The 25,708-nt window shown below is 39.8% G+C and overlaps 1 protein-coding gene across 2 annotated transcripts in view; it reads right to left on the bottom strand.

Moving 5' to 3' along the window:
* The window catches only part of LOC140717189 (copine-8-like), a 659,086-nt gene that overhangs the window by 495,862 nt on the left and 137,516 nt on the right, over positions 1 to 25,708 (bottom strand). For both annotated transcript variants that reach the window (XM_073030488.1, XM_073030487.1), the window contains exon 5: positions 2,407 to 2,510. In XM_073030488.1, coding sequence (XP_072886589.1) covers positions 2,407 to 2,510 — 104 coding nt within the window. The remainder of the gene's footprint in view (positions 1 to 2,406; positions 2,511 to 25,708) is intronic.

Below are 25,708 nucleotides of genomic sequence, written 5' to 3'. Positions count from 1 at the left end.
TGTTTAATATTGTATTTTCTGCACTGTGGTATTTACTTTACTGGTATTCGAGTTCTAAGATCTGGGGATAAGACTTTGCAGTGAGAATGGAACCCAAAATTGATTGGGTCAGCAGCAAGGATACCAGTTCCCGAGCCACAGGGTAGTGGCAAAACACCTCTCTATTCAAAACCAAAGTGCATTGTGGGCTGCTGTTGACAAGCAAGTCAACTAAGCAATAGGGAATGCACGCTATGAGCATCGTCTTCTTCATGACATAGCATTGGGCATTGCAGAATTCAGAGTTCAATTCCGGCACCATTCCTCCTCATGGAGCACTTGGGTTTTCCCTATGTGCTCTGCTCTCCTCCCACAGTCTAAAGAAGTACTGGATAGGTTAATCTGTCGTTGTAAATTGTCCTGTGATTAGGTTAAGGTAAGTCAGGGTTGTGGGGTTGCTGGGGTGGTGTGGCTTGAATGGCAGAATTGCTTACTCTGTGCTGTATTGCTAAATAAAATAAAATAAAATATGCCATCACATTATATTTATTTCAATTTTATGCTCATTCCTTCCTATTTCTCAGACCTTCCGATCTTCTTAAGTTGGCTATATTCCTTTCATTTATATCCCATTATCTTTGTCGTAGACATTCACTAATAGCCTACTTCAAGTTCCTAACATCATGTTTATTCTCTTCTTTGCTAGAACATCGGAAGCCAGACTGAATATTCCTTGCAACTTGATCAATGAACTTAATTTTAATAATGTTTCCTTGGAGACGCAGCACAACAAAGAGAATTAAATCTAAATGCATTTCACTCTGTCGTCTATTTATAATTGAAAACCAATAAAATCTATTTGCAAAGAGAAAACAGAAATAACTTCCCAGGTGGACGAGCCTTCATTGGAATGCTGAAGGGTCACTGGGAGAAATGTTAACTCTGTTGTTTTCTCTCCTCAGTTGCAGTGTGACCTGCAGAATGTTGCTTATTTAATTTGGAAACAACAAATAGGGCTGAACTTCAATGAGCTGAAAAATGAATGATGGAACTTAATACAAGCAAGTATGAGGTGTTGTTTTTGGGAGGACCGCCCGGGGTAGGATTTACACAGTGAACAGTAGGGCACTAAGGAGTGCGGTAGAACACTAGAATCTGAAAATACCGATGCATAATTCCTTTAATGTGTTGTGACAGGTAGATAGGGTCAAATAGCTTTCACACATTGGCTTTTATAAATCAGATTTTAGAGTAAAGGATAGAGGATGTTATGTTGAAGTTGTATAAAACAGTGAGGCTAAATTTGGAGTATTGTGTGCAGTTCTGGTCTCCTACATACAGGAAAAATATCAATAAGATTGAAAAAGTATAGAGGAAATCTACAAGCATGTTGATGGGACTTGAGGACCGAGATCCCAAGGAAAGATTGAATAGGTTAGGTCCTTATTGCCTGGAGCATAGGAGAATGAAAAGAGATTTGCTAGAGATACCCAAAAATTATGAAAGGTATAGATAGGGAAAATGCAAGCAGGCTTTTTTCCACTGAGGTTGGGTGACACTAGAACTAGGTTAAGTGTGAAAGCTATTTAAAGGGAACCCAAGGGGATACTTCTTCACTCAGAGGGTGGATTAGTTGTAGATTGAGCTGCCAGTGGAAGTGGGGGATGCTGGTTTGATTGCAACATTTAGGAGAAGTCGTGGATGGGAGAGCTATGGTCCAGGTGTGGGTCACTGGGACTAGACAGGATAAGGGTTATCATGAACTAGATGGGTCCAGGGGCTTGTTTTTGTGTTGTAATCTTCTATGATTCCATGGCTCTAACAATGTTGTATTTTGTGAATGGGAAATAACCCATCTTAGAAAACTTCATACTCTAAATTATAACACAGAAGTAACACTCTGCGATTTCATCAGAGCTGCCATCTTCCCATGCTTGTAATTTGACTACCCTCTAGGTCCAGACCAATGCAGTGCAGATCTTCCAAACATCTTGGTTGTCAAAGGCAACTCTGATCCCATGGGTGAAGACCTGCAAAGTACCTTTGGATGATTCTGACAGCTGGCTAGGCAAAGAACCAGGCTGAGCAGCCTGTCACAGCTGTCAAACAGCTTAAATATTTGTAAATGCCTCTGCTACTCTTAATAGTTCTTCCACGTATTAAGAATTAGAATATTAAAATAATGTAATTATACTTACATTAACACAATAACTAATTTTAAAAATCTTACATTTCTCTCTTTCAAGCCATTAAGTATATTAATGAAAAGATTAACTAAGTCCACAGGACCCATTTCACTATTCTTAAAACAAAGGGTCTGTAAATATTTGAATGATAAATATGGTTTGATTTCACATTCACTTCTTCCAGAGTAACATCTTGCCCTTAAAGAAATTTCTACTCAATGGTAGCAAAGATAAAACTTACAAATCAAATCGGAGATTTTGCCGCTCTTCAAAAAAGTAATCTAGGATGAACTTCCGTACAAAGTCAGGGTTTAAGGTATTGTCGATCACTTCTGTTCTTCCAAACTGCAAATAAATTTGACAGCATTAGCTTCTCTGTACATGTCAGATGTGTTCCCAAAGCCACTGAAATAATCAACTGTGTAACATTTGGTGCACAGCTCCATCAACTCTGGGAACAGGCTCAAATTCAGTCTCAATTGTCTGCTGGCCATGTCATCGTACACTAAATGCTTTTTGGTTTCAATCCCATTCTTTCCTGGAAAGGTCTGTAAAGCTCAAAGGTTTTAACAATCTCAAACCGTGAGATGCTGGGATTTCTGGTGTGAGGAAATAAGTACGTGTCACAAAGGTTTAGTGGTCCATGCTTTTATAAAACTGCAGCTGAGACACATTGTGAGAGCAAAGGAAACTTCATTCTATATCTAGCTACACTCTGATTCACCTCTGAGTGACTTTGATTGATCTGTGGGCAAGCTATATCGATGCTGTAATGTGTGGCAACACTCAAAGGGTGCCTCTTGGGTGTTAACACGAATGATACATCTCACTGTACGTTTTCAATGTACATGTGATAAATAAATCTAGATCTGAATTTGAGTGTGTAATATGGAAAATGGGGTTCCATTCACAGGCTCCGATTTCACCCAATTTGATTTCTACAAAGATTTCAAACAAAATTAACACCTGCCTCCCAATCCCTTTACCTAATTATCTGGAAAACAACACAATGCAGAAAGAATTCACAATAAACTTAAATTTTCCACAAGCAGTCATGGATTCTACCTCATTATAGAACAAAATTTGTTGCCATTAATAATTGTTTCTTCATCCACTGATCTTTAATCATACCTTGAGTATGTACTAAAAATGAAGTCAAAAAATCTTCTTCATAATTGTCTCCAATTTTCTTTAAATTGCAGCTCTTCTGTGACTCAGTTTAACCAGATATGCAAAATAACTATTTATAGAAAAGTTACTTTGTCAAAATTTGCACGTGTGACTGCCATTCCAATTTTAAGTTTTGTGACCTTTCCCTAGGTGCTTAAACTCCTATGGAAGTTTAAATTTAAGAAAATCTATTCAGCTCAGAATATGAAATGGTCTTCAAACTTTGAAAATTATTTTATTGACAATGCCAGGGTGTTTATTTAACATTTTAATATACATACTATAATATGGAGCATACTGATAGGATTTTGCTGCATTTTCCTTAGAACACCATGCTCACACAGCATCTGGTCTTTTTTTCAATTGTATACATCTCCTATGTGTTCAGATTCTTCAGCAGATAGTTCCTCACATTTTTATTAAAAGTGTATTAGATGATTATCTGCTGCTGATGCGGGTCCATTGAATGTTTGTATTATATTATATAAAAAGTAAAAGGACCCATGATCGTTGTACTTCCCCCCCACCCCCCCTTGTGCCCGTTATTTAAATACCCTGTTACTTACAGCCACAATTAATCATTGATTCTGATATGGTTATTATTCTAAGGATTTATTGAGTATGCTCACAGGAAAATATATTGCAGGGTTGTATATAGTGACATATACTGTATGTACTTTGATAATAAATTGACTTTGAAATTTGATTCTTACTGCACTACAGTAGAAATAAGACACAAGAACTAAAATCAGGAGATAATGAATGTACTTGATTGACATAGAAACAAGGCTATGGTGTCTATGCTTTTCGATGTTCTAAAGGATTTGATTTTCACTCATCTTAGAGCCTGCAACTCTCCTTTTGTAGGGAGAACCCTCAAATCTTTCAGAGTGCAGTGGGAATTAGCAAGTCTGGCCACCTGAGGTATCTATGTATCCAACAGCTGGCAGCTAAAATATTCTTATAGAACAGGCAATTCTTAAATGCCTGGTTTTGTCCTCAGGAGGTTTTAGAATACTAATGTGAAGTGGCGTATTTCAGTACAGGGGTTTGTATTTGTTGTATCCAGTGCGGCCTCTTCTACGTCAGTGAGACCTGAAGCAGATTGATGGACTGCTTCATAGAGCACCTTCACACCAACTACCATACTAGCTGGGATCTCTCAGTGACCACCAATTTTAATTCTACCTCCCATTCCCACGACAACACGTCTATCTATGGCCTTCTCCACAGACAATGAGGCCAGGCACAGATTAGAGAAACAGCACTTTATATTCTCCCTAGGTGGTCTCCAAGCTAATGGCATGGAAATTGATTTTTCTGAATGTAACAATTCCCCTCTGTCCCTTTCCTCTTTTTTACTTCTGAATCCACTAGCGTCCCATCACTCTCCCTTTCCTCTCCCCACCTATCGATTTGCTCATATCCCACACAATGTTCGTACTGGTTTCCCTCCCCACCTCCTTCCGTTTATTCCACTGTCCTCTCCGATCAGATTCTATCTTCTTCAACTCTTTATTACTTCCGCCTGTCACCCTGCAGCTTCTCAAATTATTCCAAGTACAACCCCCGACCATCCTGCCAATCGACCCCTCCTTTTCACTGGGATCGCCAGTTCTTGCTGCAGCCTTTCCCCACACCTTTTAACAGTGGCCATCTCCCCTCTTTCTTCCCAGTCCTGACGAAGCAACTGAAGCTGAGACACTGACTGCTGTTTCCCTCCGTAGGTACTGCCTAACCTGCTGAGCTCTCTGAGCTCCCTCGTGTGTTGCATTTGGCATTTCAAAGTTTGCTTTTAAACCAAAATGTGCTTCCTCCGTTAAGTATATGGAACTATTCTCTCAAACCCAGAATACTGAAATAAAGTAAGGAACTAAATTGTCTTTGAGCACTTGACTTGCTATTGAAAACTATGAAGTACACATTTTCAAATTCTAACAACAAGGGGCCGACGCAGGTATTATTAGGAAGGGAGGAGGGGAAGGGATTACAAAAACTGTATGAGTTCAAAGTTAAAACCACAAATTCTATTGTTTGCAGCATTACCTTTCACTTTCCAACACAAAATAGTGTTACTTTGGTATAGCACACTGCTGGTGATAGTACAGCTAACCTAAAGCAGACTTCAAGTAGTTTTTAGTTAAGAATGTAATCATTTTATAAAAATATTTCTTGTGGAAAGAGTGAATGACTTTTCTATTTGCTCTGATGATTATTTTTAAATGTAATTAATTTAGATTTCCTTAAACGAAGGATTTGGTTGTCAGAAACTAATTAATTGGAACTTTTGCAAGTATTCGGTAAGGCTGAGCATTATTTATAAGTCAGTTTCTGGCTCTTCTAAGATCAGAGTCAGAATCAGGTTTAAGATGTCTTCTGGCTTAACAGTAGGTTAAAAGTAATGTCTTGTTGCCTTTGTAATATATTCCAAAACAATGACCTTGTCAAGTTATCCACAAATCAGAATGCTTTAATTCAATTTTAATTTAACTCGCTGACCTGGTTTCTGTAACTGTGTGATGAAGGTATATTGTCAGGGGATTTATAAATCTAAATGCCGTGTGTATCACTTTGGCTAATTGCCAGTTTCAAATACTGCATAGTGGTTGAATAGATACACCTGAATGCTTGAAATTAGCCCGCTTCCATGAAATTCTACTTCTTGCTAGCAGCTGCTTGACGGATTGAAATTTTCTATCAGTGCACCAACAAATGATACTAATCTGCCACTGCACAGAACTGTAGCCCCAGAGAGCTGTATATAAAAACTTAAAACCTGAAAATGTACCCTGGAGTGAAAGTCTAAACAAAAGATTTGATATAACACCTGTTCACCCACTGTTCAAAATATACTGTATCCATGCACTTCAACAATTTTAATATTACATTGCAAAATTGGAAATACAGTTGAGTACAAACTTTTTCATAAACAAGAGAAAATCTGCAGAGGCTGGAAGTCCGAGCAACACACACAAAATACTGGAGGAACTCAGCAGGCCAGGCAGCATCTATGGGAAAGAGTACAGTTGATGTTTTGGGCTGAGAATCTTCGGCCTGAAACGTCAACTGTATTTTTCCATAGATGCTGCCTGGCCTGCTGAGTTCCTCCAGCATTTTGTGTGTGTCGCATAAACTTTTTTATTAGAATTTTTGCAGACATGTTGAAATGATTTCATATACAAAATAAAAGCTCTGTTATCCACAAACTGTTATTTGAGAGCTTAGTTAATATTTTTTTAAAGTGCTATTTTCCTGGACTTGTAATTTCTATTCTACTGTTCATCAACTTTTTAATAAAAGCAAACAAAAATATAGAATAATACTTTTGATGTGAATAGCCATTTCTTGGATGTAGCCATCTCTGATAAGCTTTGCACACGCTATCAATAATTACTTGCTTTGCAAAATTGGCATTGGGCATTTGATTTGAATTCCTACAGCTTTCTGCAACTAAACAACTCTAAATGGTTTGCTAATTTTCCTGAGCGAGCAGTTAAATATTAACCATGATTGTGACGGGCAGGTTCTTGTTCTCGTTAATTTTTATCAGTCTATTATGCAGCTTTCAGCAGTAAATATATAATTAGCAAATTACTAAACTATCTTTGTAATTGGTATTTTCATAATTGACCCAATTTGCAAATCAATTGCACGAAAAATGCTTAAATAATGGTATGGTTCTAATTTCAATAAGCAACAAACTAGTTCATGACCAACAAACAAAGTAAATTTTAATAAATTCTGAACTTGCTGAATTAGGCTTTTACTTTACATTTGGTGACTAAATCATAAAATAGATAATAAACCAAGTTAATTACTTCAGGAAGTTCATGGGTCAAGCCATGCTAAATAATATTTGCAGTGAATCAAATCAAATATTGTACAGTGCAAAGGGATCATTATGAACTTCAAAAACCACCCATAAGTATCAAACACAAAATGCTGGAGGAACTCAGCAGGTCAGGCAGCATCTATGGAGGGGAATAAAAGATCAACATTTTGGGCCAGAAGGCCAAAGATGTCAACTGCTTATTCCTCTCCATAGATGCTGTCTGACCTGCTGAGTTCCTCCAGCATTTTGTGTTGCCAAAGATTTCCAGCATTTGCAGAAACTCTTGTGCCCAATTCTACAAAGGGATATTTTTTTAAAATGGTGCCACAGATGACAAGATTAATCCTCAAGTTAAGGTTATGAGAACCTCCTGGAGGACCACAAACTTGCTGTGGTTTGGAGGCTTGCGTGCCTCAATGACTTAGAGAGCTCTGTTGGCCAGAGTCAGCACTTTATGCTTTGGTTCTTGGTAGGGTCACCCATGCCAAACAGGTGAAATGGTAGGGAACAGGCTAAGAGTGGTCCACCGGTCCTCCAGGTTCAGCAGTTTAGCTCAGGACCAACAACCCTGATTGGTAAAACAAAATTATTAAGCAAACAGCAAAGAAGAATCCTTCTACAGCTGAGTGCGATGGTATCCCGAGTCCCCGGTCAGGACCTACATGATTGACAGTAGTGAAAACCAAGAGGAAGCCCTGAACACCACCAGGAATGGAGGACTTTCCTTGCTGCCCTAAATGCCAGTGGCTTAACAGGCAGTCGATCAGAGGAAAGTTATGAGAAAGGTCAAAGATTTCAAATTCTGCTGAGTTTAAGGGCAGAGTAAGACTTGGAGAAATGGCTGTCATCTGCAAGGTACAGGCAATAATAAACTGCAATAACAGAAGTGAAGTTAGATTTAATAGAAGACACACCAGTTGTTCTATAAAAACAAAAAATACAAAATGCAGAAAATACCCAACAGGTTGGGCAACATTATGGAGAGAGAGCCCTTTTAATGAATAGGAATTAATCAGAAACTTTAACTCTGATTTTTATTCCATAGATAATACCTATGGTGCTGAATATTTCCTGTATTTTCTTTTTTTTAAATTTCAGAGTTCAAAGGAATTTTATTTTTGCTTGTTTAATTACTGCCGTTGCTAAGTGCTCGATCTTCAGCACTTCCCTTTCCTGTGAGAGATCCTAACAATCAGGCAATCTTTCAGTGGGCTAGTCCAGTAAGGCATAAACATCATTACCTATACGCAGCAGACAAAAATTACATTTGGAAACTAGGTCTGGAAAATGAAAAAAAAATCATAATTCATTTGCTTGCCCCAACCGCACAGATAAATGAGCAAACTTAGTATGACTGATGAGGATAAACTTCTACACTTGTTTGTTGAATCTTATTTGCCAAAGTAATCTACACTAGCTTATTAATCTTATTTGCCTAATGGAAGACATGTACTTATATTAATTGCTCAGAAAGAGCATAAATACAGAAATATTCAAAATGCAATTTGATAGAAAAGTTTGGTGAGATGAGATTTGAAAAAACAGTATTATTTTTAACTTGGTGCTTTAGAACTTTCTACCTTCAGGGATAAATAATTCAATTAGTTTTATCATTCATTTCTAAGTCCTAAAGTAATGTTAATTTCTTCTCTACAACCCCTCTAACAATGCATTTTCTATAAATTCTGAAACCACAAAGAACAAAAAGGTACAGGGAACTCAAATACATCCTATTTATTGCTCACCACCTGGTCTGATCAAAACCATTGTCAATGCAATATGTTTTATGCACAATTCAATTTCTAATTCCACCACTCTCATTCAAAGGTTTAATTTGTGACTACTAAATTATTTTCAAAGATTCAAAGTACATTTTTTAAATCGAAGTATGTATGCAATATACATCCCTGAGATTTGTTTTCTCACAGACAGAAACAAAACTAAGAAAAAGCATGGGACCTGTTCAGAGAAAAACATCAACACCCACCCCCTCACATTCCAAAAAAATATAAATCATGCAAACGGCAAAAAAATGAGCGAAAAACACAGAATATAATCACACAAAATTGAAAGAGTCCAGATATATTCAGTTCAGTTCAATATAGCGCAGTGTCATTTGTCGCCTGTAGGTGGTCCCAATCAAAATTGCCCAAATTAGCAACAAAAAAAAGGGGCAACCAGAAACAATTCATAAGGTGAATGACAGAGTCCAATCCACAAATGGCATTGATTAAACTGTGCCCAAGTCCCAGGGCTCCAGCACCATCCTCCAACAGCACTGAGGGGCAGACAGAGAGATTATTTGAATGCAGGGACCTTCCCCTGTGTGCAGCATGAAAGAGGGAGGGAGAGAGACCAACACATGCAAACACCTTCCTCCGGCAGCAGTGAGCGAGGTCTCCGTCACTCGCCTACTGTTCTCAGCTCGATGATTTTAATCTCCCTCGACACTTTGAGATCAGTGAGAAATAGAGTCGATCATGGGCTCACGCCCCATCTCCAGGCATCAAAGACACACAGTACACTCAAAACCTCAATGAACACCATCAGTCAGCAAAGCACCAGATCATTCAGTCGCCCCAAAAACACATCACAGACATCCCACCTCTTCTGGAAGCTCTGGGAGTCTCCTGCATATTGATAGTGGCTCCCTGACACCCGTAAATTATATACAATATCCCGGAAATCGATTTTTTTTGAGAGCGAGAGAGAGGGAGAGTGAGAGGGAGCATCCTGTTTGGTCTCTCTTCGTGCTAAGTAGACCTATCAATTTTCTCTGCAGCTGGGCTTTACAGTCGACCTCTCTCTCTCTGTCATTGTCCATCAGTTCAGTTTAGTGTCCTGCAGCACCATGGCAGAGTGTTCCAAAAAAAGAAAATATAAAACATACTTCACCCTAGACTACACTAAAGTGTACTCCTGCCTAATAGGGGTCAAAAATAATGACAGTGTTGCTCGCTGCACTGCCTGCAACAGTGACTTTTCTATTGCCCATGGTGGGTTAAATGACTGTAAAAGACATGTTGAGGTGAATTTAACAGGTGTCATTTGTTCATTAGCATACCTAACGTTATTTAAACTAGCTAGCTAGTTGCTAAGGAGCTACTCTATTGATGTCCTATGTGATGAGGCCAAACTCCCTGTAGACCTGCTTAAAGTCGTAATAGAATTAAAAAATGACTCCATGATAATATAAGTACATATTCAGCATGGTGCATCACATTAAGACAGAATTCAGAAGTCCGCTGTCTCACAAAACACTTGTGAATCTGATGTCTTGCAAAATTAACAAATTCATTGACACAGACTGCTGTGAGGCTGAGACTTCTGGCAAAATGCTCAAATCTGCCAAGCAAGCCACATCACAGTACAAGGAAAGTTTGTAAAAAGAAATAGAAAAGCTATTTGCATTAGCATTTAGCTGTTAGCTTTGAGATTGCCAACGAAATACTCAACAAGGAATGTGTGTGTGTGTGTGTGTGTGTGTGTGTGTGTGTGTGTGTGTGTGTGTGTGTGTGTGTGTAAGCAAGTAAAAATAGTTTCAATATGTGATCCAATAAATTGTTGCGTTCTTTCATATTCAAATGTCCTGTATACATACACCCTTGGAGATTGACTGGGGGTGGGTGGGATATGGGGTTGCAGGGGGCAGGGGTGGTGGTGCTACCTCCCGAAAATGAGTTTTTGCAGGGTGGGGTGTCTGACATCACCAAAATGTAAATCACAGGATCAAGAAAACAAACAAAGACATAAAAGAATTGAAAGATGTAGTTTTGTGAACCATCGTTGCCCTTGGTCACATTGCTCACTGGCGCAATCTTATTCCAGATTACACTCTGTCCTTTTGAGCAGAGTGCAACCCTTAACAACAAAATAAAGAACAGTATGCATTGGAACAAGATGGAATAATCAGGTGTATTTGCAGAGTTCAGGTGAATAAATATTATATTCAATCAATTACATCATTCATAATTATAGGTCATCATTTTTTCTTTAGTACAAATCTGCAGTTAGACTAGAAGTTGTTCACATTCCAACAATTTGATTCTAAAGAGATCTAAATATTTCATGGTCTTCAAATCTGACTGGATACAAAATGGGAATAACTCCAACTTTTGGAAAATAACATTATTTATTAATTTGACTTTATGCTATGATTCCTAATCATGAAACAGTTGAAATTACAAGTCGTCCCCAGGTTACAACTGAGCAACTGGGAGATGGAGAGGATGGAGTTGCCAGCTGGTGCTGGGCTGCAGGCTGCAAGCCTGGGAGTATGATTCAGGGCTGTATTTCCCAATTGCCAAGCTGTCTGGGTTCTGAATACTTCCCAGGAACAGACTCTGTCGTAATCTAGGGAGGATCCTGTGTACAGTTTTGTTCAATCTGTTATAGGAAAGGTGCTATCAAATTGGAGATGATGCTGCCCGTACTAAAGAGCCTTGGTTGGCTACACTGGATTTTTATTTCATGGAGCACAGGAGAATGAGGGATGATCTTAAACAAGACCATAAAATCATGAGGGTCCTGGATAATATAGACTGTCATTGTCTGTACCCTTGTTGTTCGTTTGTTATGTGGCGTATTGTATGATGTGAGTGATCATAGTCTTTCCATAATGATGATTGTTCCTGGCAATTTTTTTTTTTACATAAGTGGTTTGCCATTTCCTTCTTGTGGGTAGTGTCTTTACAGGTGACACTAGCAATTATCAATACGCTTCAGAGATTGTCTGCCTGGTGTCAATGATTGCATAACCATGATATGCAACACCTGCTCCCATCGCTTTACGTGACCCAGATCAGTGGTGGGGGGGAGGAGGCTCAAGCTGGTGCTACACCATGCCCAAGGGTAAGATGCAGGCTAGTGGAGGGAAGGAGTGGGTTAAACCTCTTTTGGTAGAGACATATCTCCACCCCCACCACTCAGGGTTAGAGAGTCCAAAACTAGAGGGCATAGATATAAGAACAGAAGGGAGAGATTTTACAGATACTGAGAGGCAAATTCTTTACACAGAGAATACTGAGTACCTGGAATAAGCTGGCAAAGTGTTTGAATTGGGTACAATTGTAACGCTTAAGAGGCATTTGGATAGGGTACTTAGAGAAGATGGATTTGGGGGGTTATAGCCAATGGTAGGCAAATAAGACAAGCAGGGAAAACGCTGTGATTGGTATGGACCAGTGGGCCAAATGTCCTGTTTCCATGCTCTATGACTCTATAACTATGCCCTATAGCACATGTTGTTATCTGCTTCATACTGGTTAACCACATGTGGCCATTAGAATCATCATCACTTGCAAAATGAGGTTACTGTATCGTGCCTTCACTTTCTGAAGTAGCAATAACTTTGATATCATATACAATACGTTTGGTCACTTTTCTAATATTAAGAGAGAGATGTGAGAACTTCAGTTTCATCCCTCCATGGCAGTGCTGAAAGCATTACTTCCCACAGAAGTAGATGTCCTCCTCAAAGCTGTGCCCAACAGTAGTGAAACGTTGCTCTTGACAGATAAGTTACAAATGTTGAGCCAGTGCACACACATGATCAACAACCACTTCCCTCATCAGATTCTCTCCTCTAAGCTCTCCAATGATCAGCTCTCCAAAGACAGCCAAAGGAATGACAGGTCAAGATTGCCTTTGAGCACAGAGATATTACTGTGCACGGCAAACTGCTAGCTACTCACCATTAAATCACCTGGCCCATCAAAGTGCAAGCTATTCTAAGATCAGTTCTATTAATTCAATACTGAAATAAAGCAGAGGTGACAGGGGATCAGTCTTGCGTTGAAAATCCCACACCCAATGAGCAAAATGGCCTAGCCAAGTTCCCATTAAGATATGTGCTTTTTTGCGTGACTAGGTTTTTTTTTTGCTTGCTATTTTGAATGTGCTGTCAATGTTTGCACCTTGGGCCCAGAGGAATGTTATTTCATTTGGATGGATTTGTATATGGTTGAATGATAATTAAACTTGAAGTTGAGTTGATTTGATTTGGAGGGAGAGGAATGCAGAAATGGAACAAGAGGCAGCAGGGTTGACCAATCACGCATCTAATAGATGTGTGGCCTGGATGAGTATGCTGCAATTGTTACCGACTTCGTTAAAACCTGTGTGGATGAGTGTGTGCCTACAAAGACTTACTGTGCATTCCCAAACCAAAAGTTGTGGATGAACCAGGAGGTACGTCATCTGCTGAAGGCTAGATCTGTGGCATTCAAGTCTGGTGACCCAGGCCTTTACCGGAAAACCAGGTATGATTTGCGGAGGGCTATTTCAAGGGCAGAGAGACAATTTCAAATGAGAATGGAGGCAACATCAGATGCACGGCAACTCTGACAGGGTCTGCAAGACATTACTTCCTACAAAGAGAAACCCAATAGAATGAATGGCAGCGATGCTTCTCTACCAGATGAACTCAATGCCTTCTATACATGCTTTGAAAGGGAGAACACAACTACAGCTGTGAAGACCCCTGCTGTACCTGATGACCCTGTGATCTCTGTCTCAGAGGCCAATGTTAGGCTGTCCTTAAAGAGGGTGAACCCTTGCAAGGCAAAAGATCCCGATGGAGTACCTGGTAAGGCTCTGAAAACCTGTGCCAACCAACTAGTGGGAGTATTCAAGGACATTTTCAACCCCTCACTGCTATGGGTGGGAGTTTCCACTTGCTTCAAAAAGGCAACAATTATACCAGTGCCTAAGAAGAATAATGTGAGCTGCCTTAATGACTATCACCCAGTAGCGCTCACATCTACACTGATGAAATGCTTTGAGAAGTTGGTCACGACTAGACTGACCTCCTGCCTCAGTAAGGACCTGGACCCACTTCAGTTTGCCTATCGCCACAATAGATCAGCAGCAGATACAGTCTCAATGTCTCTCCGCACGGCTTTAGACCACCTAAACAACACAAACACCTACATCAGGATGCTGTTCATCGACTATAGCTCAGTATTTAATATCATCATTCCCACAATCCTGATTGAGAAGTTGCAGAACCTGGGCCTCTGTACCTCCCTCTGCAATTGGATCCTTGACTTCCTAACTGGGACACCACAATCTGTGTGGATTGGTGATAACATATCCTCCTTGCTGACGATCAACACTGGTGCACCTCAGGGGTGTGTGCTTAGCCCACTGCTCTGCTCTCTATATACACATGACTGTGTGGCTTGGCATAGCTCAAATACCATCTACAAATTTGTTGATGATACAACCATTGTAGGTAGAATCTCAGGTAGTGAAGAGAGGGCGTACAGGAGTGAGATATGCCAATTAGTGGAGTAGTGCCGCAGCAACAACCTGGCACTCAATGTCAGTAAAACAAAAGAGCTGATAATGGACTTCAGGAAGGGTAAAACGAAGGAATACATACCAATCCTCATAGAGGGATCAGAAGTGGAAAGAGTGAGCAGTTTCAAGTTCGTGGGTATCAAACTCTCTGAGGATCTAACTTGGTCCCAACATATCGATGCAGTTATAAAGAAGGCAAGACAGTCGCTATACTTCATTAGGAGTTTGAACTGATTTGGTATATCAAATACTCTCAAAAACTTCTATAGTTGTACTGTGGAGAGCATTCCGACAGACTACATCACTGTCTGGTATGGGGGTGGGGGGAGGGTACTGCACAGGACTGAAAGAAGCTGCAGAGGGTTGTAAGTCTAGTCGGCTCCATCTTGGGCACGAGCCTACAAAGTACCCAGGACATCTTCAGGGAGTGGTGTCTCAGAAAGGCAGCATCCATTATTAAGGACCTCCAGTACCCAGCTTATGCCCTTTTCTCACTGTTACCATCAGGTAGCAGGTACAGAAGCTTGAAGGCACACACTCAGCAGTTCAGGAACAGCTTCTTCCCCTCTGCCATCTGATTCCTATATGGACATTGAATCTTTGGACACTACCTCACTTTTTTAATATACAGTATTTCTGTTTTTTGCATGAATTTTAATCTACTCAATATATGTATATTGTAATTGACTTATTTATTTATTATTTTATTATTTTTTTCCTTCTATATTATGTATTGCATTGAACCGCTAAGTTAACAAACTTCACGTCACATGCCAGTGATAATAAACCTGATTCTTTTTCTTTTTCAATATTTTATTAATTTTCACATAGAAGAATACAGAGTAGGAGGATATATATTATGAATCTAAAAAAGATAGAATAGTACCGAATACATTATATTTAAATCACACTTGCAATCACAGTACCCTATATTCATAATCAAACACGTTCTGATTCTAAATCTCCTTTCCATAGACATGATCGGCTAGCAGTGGACGACAACATTAGAACAAGCAATTGTTATTAAACAAACTGCAAGCTAACAAGCCAGCTCAGCGACTACTCAACAACAATAAGGGGTTGAAAATATCACTTCCCAACAAAATCATGCTCCACTAATGAAGAACTTCCACATCCAGAATCAAGATCCTCAATCACCTGAAGACATAAATAGTATGATGGACACCAACCTTGACCCCAAGGACTATTATTTATATCACCCGCAAAAGTCAGTTCAGTTAACTTCAACAGTTATTACCCTACAAACATCAGGCTCCTGAACCAGTGTGGATAACTTAACTCACCTCAATTCAGAACTGATTCCACAACCTACACACTCACTTTTAAGGACTCAACAGCTCATGTTCTTTGTATTGTTTATTTATTAGTTACTCACTCATTCATTTTTTATTTGCACACTTTGTCTTCTTTTGCACATTGGTTTGTCAGTATATATCTCACCATATGACAATGCTGAGAGTTTCATTTCCTTGCAGGTATTTACAGGAATATTAAGAAATAAAATAGCATTTATGAAGACAAATCTATCTCTAATGTATAATTTTTTTCCGATAAATCCTTGTTCTTTTATAATCTCTAGACACAATCCAGGATTCAAGATAAGCACACGTTTTCATTTTTTCTTACAAAAACAATGAAATGGTGGCTCCTGCACTGCCTAATTGTGGGTCAATTTAGAATTGAATAATATTTTTCTCTTTCAAAGCCTCTGAGTCATAAATTTCGGATTTATAAATAATATATTTTGAGAATAAATAATAGCTACTCTATGTGTAAAGATTATTTCTCATGTGAAGCTATTCATCTCTTAAAATGGGTCATTGCAGTTCATTTTAAAATTTAAGTGCCTGCAAAGCTTGTCCAAAAATACCTTTGATTTATGTTTGGACCATAGTTATTAATTCCTCTTAGATTTCCCATGCAGGAGATGTCAGTACTCGCCTGCCTGTGGAATCTCGAGTTAGTGTCTACATCTGACTGCAATACTTGAGAGCTGAATTACATTTTAAAAAATGCCTTTTGCTTCTACAACAAATTTTATACATCCCCTACATTTTCACTCCTCTGTCAGTCACTTGCCATGTCTTTTTCTGAACAGTTAGTAAATATTCCTTGCCATCTCCATCATAGTTATACGAACCTCCACCTACCATCAGACCTCAGAATATTTTTTTTATTTGTATTTTATTGAGGTACCGCGCAGAGTAGGCCATTATGGCCCTTCAAGCTGTGCCACCCAGCAAACCCCGATTTAACCCTAGCCTAAATTTACAATGGCCAATTAACCCACTAACGGGTATGTCTTTGGGCTGTGGGAGAAAACCTGAGCATCCAGAGGAGACCCACGCAGTCACAGAAAGAACATACAAGCTCCTTACCGGGAGTGGATGGAACTGAACCCAAATCACTGGCTTTGTAAAGTGTTGTGCTAACCACGACGCTTACCGTGCTGCCCATTTAACACAGATCTACCTCCTACTGTCTCCTCACTCTTCTCCGTCCACTAACAGAATATCCAAAATCCTGACAACAAAGCGAATCTCATGGAACTTCTGTCCTGAAGTCCTCTCTGCATCTCAGTCCAATTTGTACAACTCCCAGTGTGTTGGCTTTTCCAACCTAACACTAATTAAGGACGTTAATAGGAACATGGCTGGGCATTGTAATGCACAGTAACTTCCTGTCTGGAAATATTTCACATCATTTTCCTCTTTAGAACCACTGTTGGTGTTTATGGCTGCAAGCTGCAAACCATACCTTAGTTATCCATTTTAATATATGGTAATTATGGCTATACAAAGGTTCTTCCTTAATTGTATCACTTGTTTCATCCATTTTCCCCTCCCCATTTCCCTCTACTCACCCAAGAAGCATAAATATTCTTTTCTGAGATATCTTCAATGCTTTCATCTAGCCAACCTCCTGTCTTTCATTTCAACACCCATCCATTTCAGTGAGAGTGCCACTTCCACCTTTCAGGAACTATGTGAGGGAAAGCCAGTGTTGATGCCCCTCTTAGGTGTCACAACGTGCTGTTCTATTGTTTATTTTGGTTCTTTTCATAGTGTGGTGCCAAGATCTCCAATCACAAGCAGCTTCTTCCCAGGCACTTAAGTACAGCCCAACAAACGTTATATTCCATTTAATGCAGTCCTTAAAGCAGTTTGGGGACAGTCAACATTTCGTCAGCTTTGCTTCTAATTCCCTCAGTTGTTTCTTGTTCATATTTATGCATTCCTGCAAGCATGATTTCTGCTCTTGGGATGGCTATGAGCTGAAGTAACATAGAAAAACTACAGCACAATACAGGCCCTTCGGCCCACAATGCTGTGCCAAACATACACTTTCTTTAGAAATTACTTAGGGCTACCCATAGCCCTCTATTTTTCTTAGCTTCATGTACCTGTCCAGGAGTCTCTTAAAAGACCCTATCATTTCCACTTCCACCACTGTTGCCGGCAGCCCATTCCACGCACTCACCACTCTGTGTAAAAAACTTATCCCTGACATCTCCTCTACACCTACTCCCAAGCACCTTAAAACTGTGCCCTCTCGTGATAGCCATTTCAGCCCTGGGAAAAGCTTCTGACTATCCAGTACTTTGTGGTCAGCAGTTTGCAGACATTTGTATCTGCATGTAATGGCAAAGGTTTGCTGACTTTGCAGGAGATCAGATCCTGCCCCTAGACCAAAACATACTGAGCTGAGCACTGGGTTCACTTCATACCTGACCCCTCAGCTTAGTCCAGCCATTTGGTGTACCACTATGCATGGGGTCAATGATCTTCACAGAAAAGGTAAGTGAAAATGCATTGCTTTTTCTCTCACTTTTAATCAACAATGCAATTTTAAATTATTTCTTTTATTTACTCTTAAAAATTACTTAAGGGTTTCTAAGTCTTTGATCATCAGAAAAAAACTGTAAGTGGGGAAAAGTGGTACAAACTGATAACAGAGTAGTCCAGCAATTGGGGTTTAATCTCTACTTTAGATGCTGCTGGCAGCTCACTCTGTCCTACAACCAGAGTCTCAAAGCCACCAGGAAGATGGGAGCTCTGCAGCTGCGATGGGCAAGTGTGACTGTGAGCATCCAGCTGGGGGCAACAGCAAGGCCCTGGGTTGATCACTATGACCCAATCCAATCGCCTGGCGACTGGAGGCAGCCTTGGCTCACAGCTGCTGAATCCAAAATGGAGGTACAAGCACAATGATTTAGTTTAGTGTTTATCCTTTGCAAATTTACTTCTTAATATAAACAGGAGTGATTAACATGGCAAGTTAATGCCACACATTAATTGTGCTGGTTAATAGTAATTAATTGTTAGCCCTGCAGAGGTAACTGAGTATTTCACTGTGAAGGAATCAGAAATAAACAGCAATTTACAATAAACTTTACTTTGACTTAACATTTAAAGCTAAAATTAAAACAAAAAATGAAATCTTTAAAACTATTGTTTGACAAAGGAAATGCATCCAGCCTAGTGAGCCAATTTGGTGTAGATAAAGAAAGCAGACAGGTCAGGAGAGGTAATTTCAGATCATCTTACAAATTAAGCCTCACAGGAAAGTTAATTACTTTAGTAGATACTTCACATCACTAAAATCAGTAATTCAGTGGTAAAATGACTATAAATGCAACATTGTGGCGATGGTGGATGAGAACCAGGAGCATCGTAACTTACGGAGATAACGACAGAGAAATCGGAAGTGAGATTAAAAACAAATAGCTCTCTGTTAACCAGGTAGTCTCCCCCAGAATTGAAAATTTCTATGATTTTATCTTTTTGCAAGGTAAAATAAAAATATTACTCAATTTCATGGGAATTGAACGATTACGAAAGTTTCAAAACCATCTGGTCACCAACCACTGCCAATCTAATTGCCTTTCAGGGAGAGAAGCAATTAAGTCTTTGAGTCCGCATTACAACAGCTGTACACTCAGCTTCTTCTCAAATGTCAACTGTATGGGTGTTTTAAAGTGGTATCAAGTTTACTTGATGACCAGCAATAACACTGGCTGCCCAACCACCTATGGGGAATACAGCTGTGAGGCATATCTAATGCATCATCACTGCCTTTCCAAGCTGGCAATTGATGTGTAGCCAGATGGAGTAGGGACACAGATTTTATTCATTTCACAGCACGGATCTGACTGTAAACAGCAGTTTGCCACCGTGTCAGGAGTTTTCTCCCGAGTCTTCATCGCCATTTGGATTTTTTTACTTCTCTCTGTGAGTTGTAAGGAGGCCTTTCCTGTTAAATTACATTTGCTTTTTTTATATATTATCACTGCTCTGCCAAACGACATCCCTGGAATAATAAAATTAAATGTCAATTTTTGTGATATTAGCGCATTTAAATTCATTTAATCAGAAAATCAGAAGAAAATTCTGGAATTTCATCTTCATCTCATTCTGAGGAAAATCATTAACCTGAAATATTAACTGTTTCTCTCTCCAACACCAAGCCTGAGTATTTGCAGTATGATTTTAATTCATATTTCCAGTATTTATGTTTTTTTAAAATTTTCATACATTATAACATAATTCATGGTCCAGATTCTCTCACTTTAGTGAGAACCAACATAACCTGAATGGCTAATCTATTTCATTATCTGCAGTATACCTTCAATTGTAATCTGAACTCAGTGCCACTTTATTATATACACCTGCTCGTTAATGTTAATATCCAATCAGCCAATCATGTGGCAGCAACTCAGTACAAAGAAGAATGGTTAAATGGTTGAGTTCTTGGTCAGACCAAACATCAGAAGGGTGAAGAAGTGTGATCTTTGACCAAAGAATGATCGCTGGTGCCAGAATGTGTGGTTTGAGAAGCTCAGAAACGGCTGATTTCCTGGGATTTTAATGCACAGCAGTCTCTAGAGTTTACAGAGAAGGGTGGAAAAAGAACAAATAAAAAAATCAGTGAGTGGCAGGTCTTGTGGATGAAAATGAGAGAAGTTGGAGCAGGTTCTAGCTGGCAGGAAGGCGACAGTAACTCAAATGATCACACGATAGAACAGTGGTGTGTAGAAGAGCACCTATGAATGCACAACATTTGAACCTTGAAGTGGATGAGCAACAGCAGTAGAAGATCACGACAATGCACACAGTGGCCACTATATTAGGTATAGGTGGCCACTGAGAGTAGATTACTATTAATGTTTTCAGTTTAGCATTGGCCCATTTCAGCATCTTCCTCATTCCCATTTAAATCGATGCATGTAATATTTGAATGGACATTAAAATACTGAATTTTAGCCTGCGATCCCAAAGTGAGCTGCCAGCAAGTTGTTGTGGGTGAGTCAGCTCATTCTTGACTTTCTTAGCTGTGTATTGCTGTGCAGAAGTCCAGAATGAGCTGGACATTAAATGTTGGAATGTAAACCAGAACCCAAAACAAGTGTACTCCTCAGCTTTGCTCCGGGTATGGACGGAATGCTCGACAGTAACCTCATTTATCAGTTGAAAAATGTCATCAGTATTGATTAACATTGAATGAGGTCGCCACCCCAGATTGGTCATGGGGGTCATAGACATCGAGTCACACAGTGCTGAAATGTGGCTTTTGGCCCAACTCATCCATGGCAACCAAGGTACCTTCCTAAACTATTCCATTTGACTGCATTTGGTCATTCCCTCTGAACCTTCCCTATCTACGTACATGTCCAAATACCTGTAAAATGCTGTAAATATACCCACCTCTACAACGTGCTCAGGCAGCTCATTCCATAAACCCATGATCCTTTGTGTCGAAAAATGTCTCTCAAGTCCCCTTTAAATCTTTGCCCTCTCACTTTAAACATGCCTTTGTTAGACCCAAACAACCTGGGAGAAACAAAATGAAACATTCCCCCCCGCCCACCCCGGGTTCATTAGGATACATCAGGACCAGTATATTTTGGCCCAATCAAATGGCTGCCCCAATTAGCTGATATTTCATGGAAATAGTTAGAAAGGTATGAAAATGACAAATAATAAATTATGTATTTAAATGAAATACATAACAAATTAGAACACTATCCTTACTACTACAAGTACTATAAAAGTGTGTATTAGCTCCTGATAATTAGCCATGAAGGAATTACACTGCCATGTTCTTTGGATTGACTGTAAGTCAGTGCAGACACCTAGATAATGGACTGCCTTCATACAATGCTTTTGACGATTGCTCTAAATCTTCATTCTCATTGTAACATTCAAGATGATTGTCGATAACCTTCAAATTCACTGTAGTTCCTAACTTGTTGAAGTAGGAAAGTAAAAGTAATTTCATGACCATTTCTCGCATCTCCAACCCTGAATGCTTGAAACTACAGTGGGCAAAACAGTTCTGAATTATCTTACTGCTCTTTTCTCACCAAATATCTGTGAAAACAATCACTGCTTTTTGAACATGAACACACGCAATTGATGCTATTTAAAATCTGTTCACTCTAACAGCAACACACACAAGTGCCCATGACTGATGCTAATTAAACACTGTTCAGCAACAGTTTCCTGCCTGAACTAAGTGGCGCAGCGTCCCAAATAAATGAAGGAAATACCATCTATTTTCTCAAAATAGTTTTTGTTCTTTCAGAGTTGGCCCAAATAATTGGCTGCCCAATTAACCAAAGGCCCAATAAACCAGAATCCACTATGTATATACTCTTGAAGATGATTTCAGTGCTGGGGAGGCTAGTGCCCATGATGGAGCTGGCTGAGTTTGCAACCTTCTGGAGCTTTTTCTGATCCTGTGCAGTGGCTCCTCCATACCAGACAGGGATGAGACCAGTTAGAATGCTCTCCGTGGTACATCTGCAGAAATCTGCTGGGGCCTTTGGTGATGGACACAATCTCCTCAAATTTCGAATGAGATATAGCTTGTGCCTTCCCTTCTTTGTAATTAACATTTTGGGCCCAGGATAGATCTTCAGAGATGTTGACATCCAGGAACTGCTCACCCTTTCCTCTGATAAACCCTCAATAAGGACTAGTGTGTGCTCCTCAACATCCCCTGACTTTTGATGTCCACAATCAATTCCTTGGTCTGACGTTGAATGCAAGGTTGTTGCTATGGCAATACTCAACCAGCTGATCTACCTCACTCTTGTACACCTCTGAGAATCTGTCAACAATACTTGTACGATCGGCAAATTTATAGATGGCATTTGAGCTGTGCCTAGCCACATAGTCATGGGTGCAGAAAGAGTAGAGCAATGGGCTAAGCAAGCACCCTTCCAGTGTGCCGGTGTTGATTGTCAATGAAGAGGAGATGTTATTTCCGCACTGAATGTGGCCTCAAGATGAGGAAGTCAAAGATCCAGTTGCAGAGGGAAGTACAGACACCCAGGTTTTGAAGATTGTACTGTGGTAATGGTGTTGAACACTGAGCAGTGATCAATGAACAGCATCCTGACATAGGTATTACTATTATCCAGGAGGTTCAAGGCCGAGTGGAAAGCCAGTGAGATTGCATCCATTATAGACCTATTGTGGTAATGGGCAAATTGTCGGGGGTCCAGGTCCTTGTTTGGGCAGGAGTTGATTCTGGCCATGACCAACCTTTCAATAAAGTTTATCACAGTAGATGTGAGTGCAAATGGGAATGAAATTGGTTACCTTGCAGAAGCAGAAAAGTGCAAGGACATAAGATTACTATATATTCCAAAGTAAATTAATAGTTAAAAAAGAAATAAAGAGGAATTGTGTTCATGGGTTCCTGAAGTGCTCAGGAATCTGATAGTAGAGGGATGAATCTCTTTCTGGAACTTCCTTATATTGTTTAGATGCCTCAGAACCTTTTACACTTCAATGAGATTATCTCTCATACTTCTAAATTCCAGTTTAGGCCCATTCTACAATAAATTATAATGAAGTCACACTGTAAGCTGTGTGCAAATATATAAATTAACATAGTGTGATCCATCACCAGAAACTGTCAAAGGTACCAGATATTTTATTTACAAAATGCCAGAATTCCTTTGAATTATTTGAAAGATATATTGAAGAAAACAATTGCAGCAATCTTCCTTTGTCTCATAAATACTTGAGGAGAAAGGAATAGAAATATTGAACAATCACACTGCAACTGTAGCTGTGGCTGTGCAAGGCTGGCATTGACATTTAAAATTAGGGCTTTAGCTGCAAACAATATTTGTAGCAGTATGTCAAATGGAAATTGTTTGCTTGTGTCGCAGTAATCTATTGGAATTCATTTCTGCTGGCTTCATAAATTATATCCTTGAGGCCTTGTCTTAATTTACAGGTGAAACAATTTTAAACTTATGGGAGAAAAATCAAAATTCATCTCATAATAATGTTTAGAATAATGTATTTGACTTTCAGTGGAAATATTAATTCCATTTAAGAGTTTTTTCCTTTACATTTGCATTCTTAGACATCCGTAATCAGAGTCCAAGCCAGCTGAGAGACCAAATGTGGGATGGCATATCAAAATGTGCAATAAAACAGCCAGAAAAAGTTGATATTTTAATCATTTCTCTCTCCATGGATGTTGATGATTGTTTTTCTGCACTTTTTATGTTAATTTTGCTGTCTTGCAATTCTCATATCTTGCTTGTTCTGTTCTCTAGATGGCATTTATTTTGTATGTTCTGGGGAAGATGGGACCTGTACAGGTTGAATGGGTTGAACCTGAACTCAATATCCTTGCTGGTAGGTTTGCTAGCATGGTTCAGGAGGGTTTAAACTAATTTGCAAGGGGGATGGAACCCAGAGCGATAGAGCAGTGAAAGAAGTGCATGGAGTAGAGCCAGATCTAACATATAGAGAGGCTTTGAGGAAAGAGAAGCAGAATAAAGGGTGTAAAGGTAGTAAGGTAGAAGGGCTAAAGTGTGTGTACTTCAATGCAAGAAGCATCAGGAACAAAGGTAATGAACTGAGAACTTGGATACATACATAGAATTATGATGTAGTGGCCATTACAGAGACTTACTTGGCTGGTACCAGGGTGGGAATGGATTCTCAATATTCCTGGATTTCAGTGCTTTAAAAGGGATGGGGGGGGGTGGTTGAAGGGGAGGAGGGGTGGCATTACTGGTCAGGGATACTATCACAGCTACAGTGGGTAATGTAGCAGGATCCTCTTTTGAGTCAGTATGGGGGTAAGTCAGGAACAGGAAGGGAGCAGTTACTCTAATGGGGGTATTCTATAGGCCCCCTGGTAGCAGCAGAGACACTGAGGAGCAGACTGGGAGGCAGATTTTGGAAAGATTTGCAAAAATAACAGGGTTGTTATTGTGGGTGACTTTAACTTCCCTAATATTGATTGGCACCTGATTAGTTCCATGGGTTTAGACAGGGCGGAGTTTGTTAAGTGTGTCCAGGACGGTTTCCTGTCACAGTATGTTGACAGGCCGATGAGGGGGAATGCCATACTACATCCAATATTAGGCAACGAACCGGGTCAGGTCACAGATCTGTCAGTGGGTGAGCATCTGAGGGACAGTGATCACCACTTCCTGGCCTTTGGCATTATCATGGAAAAGGATAGAATCAGAGAGGACAGGAAAATTTTTAATTGGGGAAGGGCAAGTTATGAGTCTATAAGGCTAGAACATGCAGGTGTGAATTGGGATGATGTTTTTGCAGGGAAATGTACTATGGACATGTGGTCGATGTTTGATCTCTTGAAGGATGTTAGGGATAAATTTGTCCCAGTGAGGAAGATAAAGAATGGTAGGGTGAAGGAACCATGGGTGAAAAGTGAGGTGGAAAATCTAGTCAGGTGGAAGAAGGCAGCATACACGAGGTTTAGGAAGCAAGGATCAGATGGGTCTATTGAGGAATATAGGGTAGCAAGAAAGGAGCTTAAGAAGGGGCTGAGAAGAGCAAGAAGGGGGCATGAGAAGGCCTTGGTGAGTAGGGTAATGGAAAACCCCCAGGCATTCTTCAATTATGTGAAGAACAAAAGGATGACAGGAGTGAAGGTAGGACCGATTAGAGATAAAGGTGGGAAGATGTGCCTGGAGGCTATGGATGTGAGCGAGGTCCTCAATGAATACTTCTCTTCGGTATTCACCAATGAGAGGGAACTTGATGATGGTGAGGACAATATGAGTGAGGTTGATGTTCTGGAGCATGTTGATATTAAGGGAGAGGAGGTGTTGGAGTTGTTAAAATAGATTAGGACGGATAAGTCCCCAGGGCCTGACGGAATATTACCCAGGCGGCTCCACGAGGCGAGGGAAGAGATTGCTGAGCCTCTGGCT

The sequence above is a fragment of the Hemitrygon akajei genome, chromosome 27, assembly GCF_048418815.1.
Source record: "Hemitrygon akajei chromosome 27, sHemAka1.3, whole genome shotgun sequence".
Classification (NCBI taxonomy): domain Eukaryota; kingdom Metazoa; phylum Chordata; class Chondrichthyes; order Myliobatiformes; family Dasyatidae; genus Hemitrygon; species Hemitrygon akajei.
Note: the sequence above shows the minus strand (reverse complement) of the source record. Positions and strands in the feature narration are given on the sequence as shown.